This window comes from Anabrus simplex, chromosome 4 (genome assembly GCF_040414725.1).
Source record: "Anabrus simplex isolate iqAnaSimp1 chromosome 4, ASM4041472v1, whole genome shotgun sequence".
NCBI lineage: Eukaryota > Metazoa > Arthropoda > Insecta > Orthoptera > Tettigoniidae > Anabrus > Anabrus simplex.
The window spans coordinates 363,081,718-363,097,325 of NC_090268.1; the positions used below are offsets into that span (position 1 = coordinate 363,081,718).

General features: G+C 37.0%; 1 protein-coding gene across 3 annotated transcripts in view; it reads left to right on the forward strand.

The window, feature by feature from the left end:
• Window positions 1-15,608, forward strand: part of LOC136872278 (uncharacterized) — a 287,188-nt gene that overhangs the window by 180,340 nt on the left and 91,240 nt on the right. For all 3 annotated transcript variants that reach the window (XM_068227513.1, XM_068227514.1, XM_068227515.1), the window contains exon 4: window positions 1,993-2,695. In XM_068227513.1, coding sequence (XP_068083614.1) covers window positions 1,993-2,695 — 703 coding nt within the window. The remainder of the gene's footprint in view (window positions 1-1,992; window positions 2,696-15,608) is intronic.

Sequence of the window (15,608 nt, forward strand, 5' to 3'; positions counted from 1 at the left end):
CACAATTCCATGTTGATAATAAACTAACTTGTTTTACTATGGGACTCGCTATTATTCAGACACCCCCCCCGCCGAAAAAACAAAGAGTGTTCACGAATCACGGCTGTCTGCGGCTTGGTCATTCCAGCTCTGGAACTTTGGACTGTTAGATTAGCAGTGTAGTCCTGTTCGTTAAAAGTGAGAAAATCTGTGGTGTTTCATTTTATCGAGTATTTCATATGAAAGCATTGCTTTTAATTGCGCCATTCCTACTGACGTCGTTGTAATATACATTCATTTCAGTTGGGAAAACCACTAAGACAGTCTTTCTGAGGAGGTAAAAGGCAGGTGGAGAGAGGGTGTCTACCATTATAATGAAAACTCCCCAACCTGATTATGACTGATGGTATGTAAGCGGGTCTACCATTACAGTGAAAATTCCCTCAGTCTTCATGTGAGAAAAGATGTTTGGTGACTTCCTTGTCACGTTTCTAGGGTAATGTTAAGAGCTATGCAATTTAATACAATCTTGCTCACGTGTACACTAGAATTCCATATACAATGTAGAATTCCATAGCGAAGCAAGGGTACATCAGCTATTCACATATAAAACTTGTTTTATTCTCCCGCTGACGTGATCTTTCATTTACTGGTTTCCGCTTATACACTTGACGATGTTTTTCCGGATATAATTATCCAATGACCATGGGGTTTTGAGCTTATGAATTTACGCCTTCATCCTGTTTCTATCAAAATTTCCTATTCAAATGAGCGAGTTATCTTGGCTGACAAACACAGTTGGACGTATAGTAACTGGATGTATAACGGCTGGACGTATACTTCCGTGCAATTTCCATTGACTTCTTCTTTACCATAACCTTCAATGGCTCTATAACTGATCTGGAGACCATTGGAAGGTTATAATATAATACTTCTGTCTTTTATATTTTCAAAATTATGGTTATTAATTTCTTTTTTAAAGAAAAATGGACCTCTAAGAAAATAACATTCACAAATTTACTTGTTGGTTAATATTTATAAAACCAAATTTAGTGTGCACAAAGCTTCATTCTGTAAGTGTGGTAAATCCTATTAACTTCTATGCATATCTGGAGATATCTGGAGAGAAGTCAAATTTTGGAGAAACTATTTACTAGATTTTTAATCACCCAAAGACAAATAAACCGAAGGGATTTGAAGAAATTACCTTGCCGAGCACATGATGGAAGAAACTATTGATGTGATGTACTGTATATTACATCAATATACAGTAATTCTTATGTTGAGTTTGATGTATATTTTTCAAGTGATTTTTTAATATTTAAAATTTTTATAATTTTTACTGTAGTGTTATGTGTGAGAGAGGACAAGTCTTAATTTTTCCAAAGTATCTTATAAATTACCATTTTCAAAATTAGTGTCAAAAATTGTCACACACTTCAACTTGTGAATTTGGATTATAAGGCATTATTATAGAACATGTCTGGTAAGTCTTTGGCCTGAGACTGGTTGGATTCTCAGAAAGCACCATCAAAGGTAATGTGGTTATAGGAAAAACAGCACAAGCCAATGGCAGTACCATAATGAGGCATACAAAGCTCGATGAGAAGTGAGGTAGTTTGCCATTGCAGTCCTCACTGGGCCAGAAAGTGCAACTATAGTATGACCAGTCCTAGGAATAACACCTTTCATAACATCCAGATACACCAGACATATACATTCATAACTTAGCAGCTTCCATACTGTCACAGCCATTCATGAGACTGAGACTTGTGCAAGCTACAGTTCACTATGACCTGTGCCAAAAGACAGATGCATTCATACTGCATTTATCAAAATGAAGTAACAGGCATTTCTACTTCAGTTTTATACTGTATTTAGAACCTTGTTATAGTTGAGGAATTTACTTTCCTCTGAATAATAATTGTTGTGTGTTTTATGTTGCTCAAATGTTTCCAATGTATATTTCTATTTTGTATGTTCCGTAAACCATATCTTTCACTTTGTTTTTAGGTATGACAGCACTAAAATTAGCCACTGCTAGAGAGCATAACTCAGTGGTGAGACTTCTCATGGACTATGGTAGCAATTTAGAACTGGCTGGAAATAATACAGCTGAGAATATTACCAAAGTGGAAGGAAAAGAGAATCTCCATTGCCTTTTCCAAGACAAAGTAAATGTTAGCTCTATCTCAGCTATCAAGGATTTTAAGTCAGATATCAAAGATCGTTATGGCTGGTCATTTTCTATGCACTATAACCCGAACGTTACCAAAACTGGAAGTTCAATAATTTCAGATGGTCAAAGCTCCTCATGTCCAGCAAACGGTCCTGGAAATGTATGTAGTAGTCAACAAAATATAACCACAAATAGTAATTCCTTGTGTTCTAATTCAGCTCATACTTTATCTTCAAAATTGAGTAATAAAAATGGACTGAAACTTAAAATCTCCCTACCATTACATCCAGGTTCTGAAAATCTATTTTTCTCAGAGGATCCTTGCAATTCACAGTACTCACCAGTAATTCCTGTTCCTCCCATTTCCCCATACAGCAACTCATTTCACTATTTTCAACCTATTACACCTGAAGAGCATGCATCTTCGTCTGTGACTGATGATATCAGTGCGAGTTCCAACAATATATCAAGTATGGACAATCGAAGGGGTCCCATATCTTTTCCTAAAGCTCAATGGAGACAGATAATTTCTACAAGGTAAGATTTGCTGAACTGTACTGAGTTAAAACTATATGGTTACTATGACTTTATTATTGGACATACTTGAAGTTTAACTGAAATAAGAATTTTTCTTCTAGAATTAAATAGTTTAGTTTCTTTTACCTCTAAGGTACTGGAAACAATTTGTATACACTACTCTTCTTCATGCTTTCGCATCCTAACAGCTAACTACCTGAACCTTTTTAGTGTTATTTGAGACCTTGAATTCTTCAAGGGAGGTAAAAATCTTCAGTAATTTAAAGATTAATAAAAAGTAATTTGGTTTATCTGAACAACATCCTGTTATTTTGTATTTCTTCTTCCGCTTTACCCACGCCCTGGTGTGGTTGCAGGTGAGAAATGCGGTGCACATCTGGACTTGGCCCTCATTTATGGCTGGATGCCTTTCTTCATGCCAAACCTTTGTGGGGGTGGGGGGAGATTTTTCACTACTGTGTGTATCTGTGGTGCTTGGAAATGTTATGTGGTGTGTATGAAGAGGAGTGTGTTGTATCAAGCATAAACACCCAGTTCCTGAATTGGAGGAATTGACACAATTAAAATCCTTGGCCTGAACAGGACTTGAACCCAGAGCCCTCTGTGTCAAAGCCCTATTCATTGACCATTCAGTGATAAACTTATTGCACTGAAGGAAAAAACAGGAGATAAAAAGCCTTCTTGTCAGTACTAATAAAAAAAAAATGTTACTGTAATAATGTTTTGAGAAAATATCATTCTCATGTTCAGCAAAGTATTTCTCATTGTCAATGACATGAATATCTTGACCTCTCAGATAATACTGAACACTTGTTCTTCGAAGACTGAATGCATATCAGCTGTGGTAACCAATTTCATAGAGTTGTGACTTGTTAAATCTTACTAGAAGAGTAAACCTTGATAATTACTATTTAATTTATTTTAATTTTTTAACATATGACATATGCTCTCTCCTGTAGATCCATACAACTGTTTATATACTGTACTTGTCACAGAAAGGTAAGAGTTAAATTTTAATGAAATTTTGGCAGAAGAAAAGAGAAGTAAAGAGAAGAAAACGTGTTTAAATGGGCAGAATCAACATGGTGCAGCTCAGACAATGTCACAAATGAATAAACATGCATTGCCAATGCTGGTGAGTTAATAGGTGGCAATGCAGAGTTTCATATTGTGTTTCACAGTAGACAAAACTCGCTGTGTTTGTGGGGTGAGGGTACCTCAAGGGAATCACTGTAAGTACCTAGGTGTTAATACGAGGAATGATCTTCATTGGGGTAATGATACTAACGAGGTTGTAAACAAAGGATACAGATCTCTTCACATGGTTATGAGGGTATTTAAGGGTAAGACCCCAATTAGAGTATGGTTCCAATGTATGAGACCCACACCAGGATTACTTAATACAAGAACTGGAAAAGATCCAAAGGAAAGAGGCGTGATTTGTTCTGGGTGATTAAAAAAAAAAAGAATAGTATTACAAAAATGTTGCGGACTTTGAGCTGGGAAGACTTAGGAATAAAGGGATAAGCTTCATGACTAAGTGGTATGTTCTGAGCTGTCAGTGGAGAAATGATGCGGAATGATGTTAGTAGGGGAATAAGCTTGAGTGGAGCTTTTAAAAATAGGAAAGATCATAATATGAAGATAAAGTTAGAATTCAAGAGGACAAATTTTCGCAAATATTCATTTATGGATGAGGAATAAAGGATTGGAATAATTTATCAAGGGAGATATTTGATAAATATCCAGTTTATTTGAAAACACTTAAGAAAAGGCTATGTAAACAACTGATAGGGAATCTGCCACCTGGGTGGCAGCCATACATGCAGATCACTGATGATTGAAACTGTAGTAAATTTCTTGCACATTCCTTAAGTGACAAAAGGTGACAGTGACAAGAGCATTGGTCAGATATGGATAGATTAGTATGTTGGTTTGAGGGCAAGAAAGTTGATGTGGTGGTGTAAGCTCCTAGTTTAGGGCTGCAGAATGGCTTACAGGCTCTTGCATCATCTGGAGATCTGCTAAAATATGACAGTAGAAGATTCAATCACATATATTTTAGTTATACAAATATTTGTAAACATGTTTGTGGTATTACCTTTTGGAGCTAAGACGACCATGCGACATAGAACTGTACATGTGAAAAACAGTCTTCTCTCAAGTTGAAAAAATAAATACATGTTTCTTTACTTTTTAAAGGAGATTCCAAATACCTACTCCCACATCTGTAAAATGTTCAGTTTTTGAGATATAAGTATCCGCATAAAAAATAATTCAACTACTTTTCACTTCTTTCGACCCCCTGTTAAGTGCCTTCCCTGAAAACAAAAATGTACAGGTTCCTGTATTTTTAAAGGACATTCCAAATACCAAGTTTCTTATCTCTAACATGTTAAGTTTTTGACATATAATGTACATATACCGGTACTCATTTTAAAAATTCACCCTCTTTTCCAATTCTTTTCAGCCCCTTAATTGGATTTTCCTAAAACAAAAAATACGTGTTTCATTATTTTTAAAGGAAATTCAAAATACACATTCAGTTTTTGAGATAAATGTATACTCATAAGAATAATTCAACTTCTTCTTCACTTCTTTTCTCCCTTGTTCCGCCTTAAGTGGACTTTCCGAAAACAAAAAATATGGGTTTCTTTATTTTGAAAGGAAATTCAAAATACCAACTTTCACGTCTGTAACAGCTTCAGTTTATAAGATAAAGTATCCTTATAAATATATATTTCAACTCATCCTTTACTTATTTTCAACCCCACACCTCTTACGTTGATTTTCCAAAAGAAACAAATGCGTGTTTCTTCATTTTTAAAGGAAATACCGAATACTAATTTTCATATATGCAAGATCTTCTGTTTTTGAAATATAAATATACTCATAAAATTAATTCAACTCTTTTTTCACCCCCTTTCCTACCTGTTAAGTTGATTTCCCCCTCCGCAAAAGTGTTTCTTTATTTTTAAAGGAGATTCCAAATGCCAATTTTCACGTCTTTAACATTTTTAGTTTTTGAGATATAAGTATCCTCACACAAAGAATTTCACTAATTTTTCAGTTCATTCACCCCCTCTTAGGTGGATTTTATGAAGACAAAAGAACATGTCTCTCTTTACTTTGAAAGATGATTCCAAATACAAATGTTCATGCCTCTAACATCTTCAGTTTTTGAGATGTATCCTCATAAAAATAATTCAACTCCTTTGTCACCCCAGCCCGTTAAGTTGATTCTCCCCCTGCAAAAATGAGTGTTTATTTTTTTAAGTAACTCCAAATACAAATTTTTACGTGTGTAACCTTAAGTTTTTTAGATACGTTTCTCCATAAAAAGAATTAAAATTTTTCACTTCCCTTCACCCTCCCCACTTAAGTGAATTTTTGGAAAACCAATGAACTTGTTTTTTTATTTATAAACTAGCTTCCAAATGCCAGTTATCATGACTGTAACATCTTCAGTTTTGAGATATATGTATCCTCATAGAAAGGAATTAAACTCCTTTTCCACTGCCCCTGCCCCCTAATTGATTCCCCCCACCCCAAAAATGCGTGCTTTTTTATTTTTAAAGGAGATTCCAAATACTAATCTTTACGTCTGTAAAGGGGTCCATAGACGTGCAATATTATTGCACAAAATGGATTGTAGAATATATTGTTAGCTGCCCACAGATGTACAATATTATTGCACAATTATCAGGTTTGTGAAAATAAATAGAATTGTGTGGAGATAATATTGTTGGTTGTGCAATATATTGTGCAAAGCAGTCATAGACATATAATATGCATGACAATATATGGTCAGTCCATGCCAGTATTTTGTTTGGTGAACATTCTTTTCTGTATCAGGAAACTGCTTCAGTTCCTTCCGGATGTTTGTACGCAGAGAACTGATTTTTAAAAATAACTTGTTGCTAGTCGGTGTTCAGATATTTTTCGCGATATTTCTCAATAAGCACCTCATTCTGTTCACCATTTTTAACGCGATCACTGTAATCTTTGCTCTTAACGTCCCATAGTTCCAGAAGGTAATGGTACACTCCGCTAAACTCCAAAATGAACTTTTTCACTCACTACCTGTTTGTGTGTCATCACGATACGTTCTCCCCCACTTGTTGATACCAACTGGCGGGATGTTACATATATGAAAATTTGGAAAATCCACTTAAAGGGGGTGAATTACTTGAAAAATTAGTTGAATTCTTTGTATGAGGATACTTATATCTCAAAAACTAAAGATTTTAAGGGGTCCATAGATGTGCAATATTGGGGTTTGTGCAATATAATTGATAGTGTGTATTTAATATTGGGAAGGGTTGTGCAATATATTGTACGAAATCAAAAATGTTTGAAATATATTGCGCAAATCACAAAATACTGTTCCATGCGTTGGCAATTGTTTCTTTACTTTTACAGGAAATTCCAAATACTAGTTTTCAAATCTGTAATATGTTAAGTGTCTGAGATAATTTTCAGATATTGTTTTTTTTAAATTCACCCCATTTGTCACTCCTGTTCACCCCCTATTCATCGGATTATCCAAAAACACAAAAATGTGTTTATTTTCAAAAGAGATTCCAAATACCAATTTTTTACATCTGTAGACTTTTAAGTTTTTGAGATATAGATATCCTCATTTTAAAAATTCATCCCCCTTTCACCCCCTTACCTACGGATTATCCAAAAATCCTACTTAGCGAGCACCTACATGTTAATATGAATGTATCCCCAAAATTTCATTTCTTTATGTCCAGTAGTTTTGGCTCGGCAATGATGAATCAGTCAGTCAGTCAGTCAGTCAGTCAGTCAGTCAGTCCGGGCAAGTTATTTTATATATATATATATATATAGATGATGTCATCCGTTCAGTTTGATCCGATCCTCGGCGATTCTATGAATTAGCGCTCTACAAGTTGTCCTGTTCCACACTGCCTCCTTTAGTTCTAGGATGAGGGTTGTCTGTTTTAATGGTGTCTAACCAGTGAGTCCTCTGGTGACCTGGTCTTCTTGTACGCTGATCATTCCTAGCATGATTGTTTTTTCCAGTGCATCTGATCACTTAACGTGGCCAGAGTATGCTAGTCTCAGCTTTTAATATGATTAAGAGACCTCTAATAAAACATATCAAATGAAAATAAGGCCTACACTAGGTGATCACCCAGAATATAATAATAATAATAATAATAATAATAATAATAATAATAATAATAATAATAATAATAATAATAATAATACAGTGTCTGGCCATTTAAATCTGTCATTGTAATGGAGTAAACCATACAGCCAGTATCTCCACGCTGAGTGTTGGGTGGCAATAAATAGCCTGACCCACTATAAGGACCAACGGCTAAGGGCGGAGGAGTCCTTATAGAAGGGAAATGGTCTCTCAGTGGAGGAAATGCCACTGCAACCCCACATAACTCTAGCGTCTGTACTCCAAAGGAGCGGCTACAAATGGTGTCTGTTCTCCATGTCAGGAGCGGCCTACAAGTTTCAGCTGGCAGTAGCTCTAAAATGCCTTTGGGAGTGGTGAACCCATTGTAATAAAAGCCTGTATAAGTGTACTGAAGCCTCAGAAAATGCTAGGGTGTTCCCCACAAGCAACGTGCAGTTATTGTGATGCTGGGAGAAATGTGAGAAATGGGCGACCAGCAACCAAACGCATCAAGATAGCGACCATCAATTCAGTGACACTAACAGGGAAAATGGAAGAAATTGTAGATTTTATGGTTGACAAAGGTATAACATTGCCGGGAATTATTGAGACCAAATGAAAAGGAAAAGGTGAGAGGAAACTAAAGAAAGGATGCACCTCATACTATTGTGGAGGTAGAGAAACCAAAAATGGTGTAGGCCTCAGAATTAGAAAAGACCTAAAGGAATACCTAGAATTGGTGGAAAACATAAATGACAGGTTGATTAAGGTCAGATTGAGTCTTGAAACTGGTGTTACAGATATAATTCAAGGGTATGCTCCACAAACAGGAAATACAGATCTAGAGGAATATCTGGAAGGCCGTATACGGGAAATAAGTTGTGATCATAAGAGACACGAATGCCCAAGTAGGTCAGGAAAGAAAAGGAGATAGAGATTTTAGGACCATTTGAATACAGGAAGAGAAACAAGGCTGGAGATATTTTTGTAGACTTTTGTAGATTAAATGAGCTGATCATTGGTAAGACATGGTTTCAAATGAAAAACAGAAGATAACAAGATATAGTTGGGATAACAAAATAAAAACTCTGATAGATTACATTTTGGTCGAGAAAGGTAACAGGAAAATGTTGGTAGATGTAACAGCCCTCCCAAGTGAATCTTTTGAAGGAGATCACAGAGTTGTGATAGCAAAGTTAAAGATGGGAAAGACACAAAAGATACTGGATTAGGCAGAGAAAGCTATGGGTGTGGAAATTGCAGGAGGAGGAAATTAATGAAGAGTTCCAGACACACATTAAAACAAGTATACCTAAGGAAGACATCAGAAGGGTCGAAGAAGAATGGGCGTACTTTAAAACAGCCATGGTGGAGTCTGCATAAAAGTCATGTGGAAGAGTATCAGGAAGGAAGGAAGAAAGATCAAGAAACGCGCTGGTAGAATGACAGGGTAAAAGATGTAGTTAAACAGAAGAAACAAGCTTGGAAAAAATGGCTGAGAAACAGAACAACACAATGCAAAACAGAATACAGGCACTGCAAGAAGTAGCGTGCCAAGGTGGTTCAAGAAGAGAACAAGAAATGCTGGCAAAAATTCACTGAATCTCTGCAAGAAGATACAACCAGAAGTAAAAAGATCTTATTCCAGTGGGTAAAAAAGAAGAAAAACCCAGGTGAAGGTGCTATCTTCATCAAAAATGAACAGGAGGAAGTGATGACACAGAAGTGGGATATATTGCAGAGGTGGGGAAAATACTTTGAATAGCTTTACAACGTGTAAAATACCTTGGTACAAGGAGAAATTGAAGAACGAGATTTAGTGCAGATGGAAGATAAGGAAAACGAGGTGTCCATGGCAGAGATTGAGTGGGCCACTAAAAGAATGAAACGAGGCAAGGCAGCTGGAATTGACGAAGTCACCATAGAAATGATAATAGCAGCAGGAGCAGTTGGTCTACAGTGGTTGTATAGACTCTTCAGAGTGTTATGGAGAGAAAAGACTTTTCCAAGAGACTGAACGAAAGGGGTCATTATACTAATTTTCAAGAAAGAAGACAGGAAGCAATGTGAAAATTACAGAGGAATGACACTGATACCTCATACAGCTAAGGTCCCTGAAAGAATCTTGGCTAAATGAATAAGACATTCATTATCATCATGGATAGAATTCCACAATATCAAGGAGAAGATGATGGACGAGCAAGTAAAGTCTATGCTCTCCGTTGATGACATTGTAGTTTGGGGAGATAATGAAGAGGAAGTAGACAAAAGTTGATTTATGGAATGAGGAGATAAGATATTTTGAAATGAAGATTAGTACTGCGAAAAACAGGACTTGAGGATCATGACGAGAGGTAACAGAAAATCCAGGGGAGTGATAAAAATGTAAAATGAACCTCTTGAAGTAGTGAAAAATTTAAATACTTGGTCAGCATGATGTCGCAAGATGGAAATTTGGATCGAGAAATTGATACAAGAATACAGCAGTCTGCAAGTTTCTACCAGTGTGTGAGAGACATTGTATGGAACAAAGATGTGCCAGTGAAGTGCAAGAAGGTTTTATACTCATCCTATTATAAACCTATACTGACCTATGCTTCAGCAGCCTGGACACCAGCAGCTGAATTGAGGTTCTTGAGGAGCATACAGGTAAAGACAAAAAGAGATAGAATACAAAATGAGGAAATAAGGAGAAGCGTGAAAGTGTGTAAGCTTCAAGAAGAGATTGCAGTGAGACCTAGGGGATGGCCTAGAATGAGATGGAGGAGTTCTGTTGTGGACTGTATTGCAAATAGAGGGGTCGATAGCAATAAAGTACTAGAAAAGGAATGGTGGAAAGATCGAGTAAGTGGAGGGTTTTGGTACACTACCCTACCCAGAGAGAATCTGGAAAGGGAATGTATGAAAATAATAATAATAATAATAATATAATGATGTCGCTGGTGGTGAGTTCATAAAGTGGATGGAATCATTTAATTCTTGATATTATACTAAAAATTTATCATGAAACAGTCATTGAAAAAACTAAGGAACTCTCAGACATTTTCGAAGAATTCAATTAAATATTTGTTTGTTTGGTATGTGTTTATTTGTTGCGAATTTTTTGTGAATTTTAAGAATTTTCAGGACTTACAGGAAAGACGGTTGATATTTAATAATCATTATGAATGTTGGAAGACACGGATTTCGGTATTGGAGATCTCCAGTAGTATGTTTGTTGTAACCCATTTTTTGTATCTCCCTGTAGTTTCCACGTGGAGGCTTCGATCATGAAATCGCTGAGTTTCGCAATCGAAACCTCTAGAACAGGGATGGCGAACCTATGCCACGCGTGTCATTAGGTGACACGCGAACACGATTTTGGTGGCACACCACATGCACATATTAACATTTTTATGTGCGTTTTGTACTATATACTATACATATCTCGTGCATCATATAGTCATAGTGTTTTAGGTTTAAGAAATAAATACCGAAAATCTAAATTCTAGTTCCATTCGAACGTGCATTATGGCAACACTAAAACACTGATAGGTCCGGAAGTCGCCATTCGCTCACCCACATCAGTGAATTAGTGAAGTTTGGCTTGTGTGTGGTTGCCAGCATCGCGTAATTATTCTTAGTGAGTAACTGTTTATTGTTGTGAATTTTGTAAGACAAATAGTTGCCAAGAAATTATCCCAATTTCAAGATTTGGAGAAACTATCGCCCTTTATTTCAAAACCTCATATTGCACAAATGAGCTTTTTCTTGAGTGGTTATATATTGACAGTTTAGAAATGGAGTTGACTGAATTTCAAGAAAGCATGTATGGGTGAAATAGTTCGTACAACTTGATGATGCATTAGTGAAAATCGAGTGTGCTGTTGATGGTGAATACTCTCTGCATAAACCGGAGAACTTAATACTTGAACAGTGGAACAGCCTCCCACAAAAGTTTTCGGCCATGAAGAAACTTGTTACAGTGCTACTTATTTTGTTTGGGTCATCATACGCCTGCAAGCAGCTATTTTCTACAATGAACGTTGTGAAGATAAGTTATGAACCTAACATAAATGACATAGCTAATAAGTATTTTTGCGGTATTGGCAAAATACGACCATGAAACATGCAATCACATGTATTTGGTATCTTACAATATAACATATTATGAAACATAATTTGGAATTAAGAATGGAAGTCGGTAGTGGCGGTGGTGAGTGGCACAAGTGGCACAAGTGGCACAGAAGACAGTTGAGAATAATAATCCAGATCTAAAATGGCACACTAGTTGGAAAAGGTTCGCCATCCCTGCTCTAGAATGTTTCTCACATTACCATATATGGTGCTGTAATCCTATTGGCGAAAATAACTAATTTTTATTGGTGAAATATTGGGTCGAATCATAGGTAGCTTCCCTGATTGGCTGTTTGAGTGTTTCTCAATTTCCGGCCTTTGGCTCCTTAGCAGGAGCAGGGCTGTGGTCCGTATCTTTGGTTTCCGTACGTTTTCAAGATCGGATGCACCTTGTGAGGTGGTCCGCTCAGCTGCTCCAGTCATCCCGGAGTAAGCATGTTTTCTTTTATTGAATGTTAAATTAATATGTAAATTAATTTGTTCAGAGTTTACCTTAGACCCTGGTTTTCACCGTTTTGGTTTTGTAATGCCTTAGTTCATCAGCTAGGCGTACCCTTTGTTTTGGAGACAATTCCTTTTTATTAACCTTTGGTGTAATGTGAATTTTAATTTTTTAATTCGGGTTGCCCCAATAATGCAGCATCAGTTTAGAGTAAGCCTGTGAAGCGATGCATCTCTTGCTGATATGTATTAGGAGAAGACAGCAGCTTTGAAGGCCTCTGCTTTAAATTTCAAATTACGTTATTTTCTTGGTAATAATTTAGAGACACTTTTCCATTTTGATGGTTGTAATTATGTCATATTCCCTGTTCAATTTTCCCTGTAAATTTCATTGTTGAAGTTATGCTCACCTTCTTAAATGTAATTGTTATATTGTGTTGCTATTTGATTTTCTGAAGAACCACCGATAGGAACCTCGTGGTTCGATTTAACCTTTTTCCTAATTGATGATGTTATCCTTTTAATTGGTGTTTTTATATCTTGTTAAAAATGTTTGTGAGTAAACCAGACTAAAGGGTCAGTGCTCTCATGTTTTTTCCCCTACAACGTCATGTAAGACCTCGTCCTCTGTAGGGTTTCCTGTTGTATACAAGGAACTTGGTAAACAAGGCACAACATAAAAGTTTATTACTTCAATACATTTATACAATATATACATGAAATAGAATGAAACTTTTCTTGAAGCTTGTTGAGTTGCACACGTTTTAATGTTAATATAAGGTAGTAGGCTGAGGGCCTGAATAATATTTACATTTGAGATTCCTATATACATTCAATCTTGTCTTGATGAGACAGTCTGTTCAAATGAGAGAATGTTCTTGATAGTCGAAAACTATTGGTCATGTATAATAATAAGTGGAACTTGTAGAGAGAATTCGTATTAGCAGAATGCTAACAGGAGGCGTATAACTTGCAAGGAACTTGCATCTAGTGTTCATATATAGCAGAATTCTATTATTGGAGTCGGAGCACTGTAGGGGACTTGAGTGAGTAGCAGAATGCTTGGATGGGTGCTCGACATGGCTATGGGATGCAGGATGAATGAGGCAATGTCCAGAGGTGAAACCTCACGGCCAGGAATCAGTCCACCTGTTCAGAACACATTTTTAAGAGGGTGCCTCCGTGTCTGACTTGCGGTGTAGTCTGGTCGTTGGACACTGTGGTAGTCCTGGAGAGGCGAGAAACGTTGCTCCTTTTTATAGCGCTGGCTGACGTCACAGACGATCAGATCCATGTGTCGGGCGGGCCGCGGAGATTGTAGGCGCGGAGGACATACACAACACATCCTTTCTCTAGTTGTCATGTTGGTAACCCTGCATAGCCATGTCTATGTTCTTGAAATTTAAAATGTTTTTCTTGGTGCATCATCGGCTGACGTTGTTCTTTTAGGTTTGTTATTTTTGGGTTATTACATCATTACTTGTTTTATATGTACCTTATATTATATGCACTCTTCTGTAAGCGGGGGGTGGTTACATCTGGAATGTTTATGGGAAGGAATCACAGTTGTATAGTAATCTTGGTTCAAACGCCCTTGGGAAAAAGTTGGAGTACTGAAAGTGAGGTTAGGACTGTAATTAGATTGCAAGGAAACCAGCGTAGATATTCGCATCTGCAAAACATTTACGCACATTTGAGAAATAACTGAAGTAAAATGAAATGTCGTATGGCTTTTAGTGTCGGGATGTCCCAGGATGGATTCGGCTCGCCAGGTGCAGGTCTTTCTATTTGACCCCCGTAGGCGACCTGCGCGTCGTGATGAGGATGAAATGATGATGAAGACAACACATACACCCAGCCCCCGTGCCATTGGAATTAACCAAAAGGTTAAAATCCCCGACCCGGCCGGGAATCTAACCCGGGACCCTCTGAACCGAAGGCCAGTACGCTGACCGTTCAGCCAACGAGTCAGACATAACTGAAGTGTTTGACACAGATGGCACTTGAGCTCATAGAACTTCGCATTATTGGAAGAGAAACAGCTTGTGTTGCAACAGAAGATTTGAGATAAAGATACAGTTGAATTAACAGTTCCCATAGGAATGATGGACATACCAACTTGTGTAAAAGAATCATCATTGGCATTATTCACGGGCAGAGAAGCACTTGTAAATATAACAGGAGAAGATTGCAGAGAAACATTATCACAAATTACCACATCAATAATTTGTGAAGCAGTTGATATAGACATAGTCTCACTGTCACAAGATTCAGATGGAGCAGACACATTAACTACAGAACTGGAGCTAGACGACACATTGCCTTCTAGCAAGCCTTCTATTTTATCAAAAATACTTGAAAACTTTGATACACTTGGGCTTTCACACGTGTTAACTGAGCATTAGACGGTTTAGAGCAAAAGGACAAAATAATAGCTTTGAATTCAGTAAATTTATCTTTAACAATGGTCAAAGGTGCACACACTTCGTCTGTTGATAAGCCGGGTACGGATATGGGTACATTAAGAGATTGCTTTAACAAGCTCGTGACATCTCTAACCCTTCCTGTTGAATTCAATTTACAAATATGAAGTTCGTAAACTAATTCCTCCTTCCTCAAATGGAAGGGGACAGGGACCACATGAGACATGTTAACAAGAAATTACGTTAGGAGATGATACCAGGTTATTTTTTTAGGTTAGACAAGGGTTATAGCTTTTGCATCTCTTTCTTCTACAACCACGCCTCAGCTAACAGATGTAAACCCCCGCCCCCACTCCCTTTACAGAAGAGTGCACATAATATAAGGTACATATAAAACAAGTAATGATGTAATAATCCAAAAATAACAAACCTGAAGGAACAACGTCAGCCGATGATACACCAGGAAAAATATTTTAAATTTCAACAACATACACATGGTTACGCAGGGTTACCAACATGACAACTAGAGAAAGGATATATGGGAAGCAGGCTGGGAAACCCTACAGAGGACAAGATCTTACGTGACATTGTAGGGGAAAAAACGTGAGAGCATTAACCCTTTAGTCTGGCTTACTCACAATAAACATTTTTAACAAGATATAAAAACACCAATTAAAAGGATAACATCACCAATTAGGAAAAAGGTTAAATTGAACCACGAGGTTCCTATCGGTGGTTCTTCAGAAAATCAAATAGCAACACAATATAACAA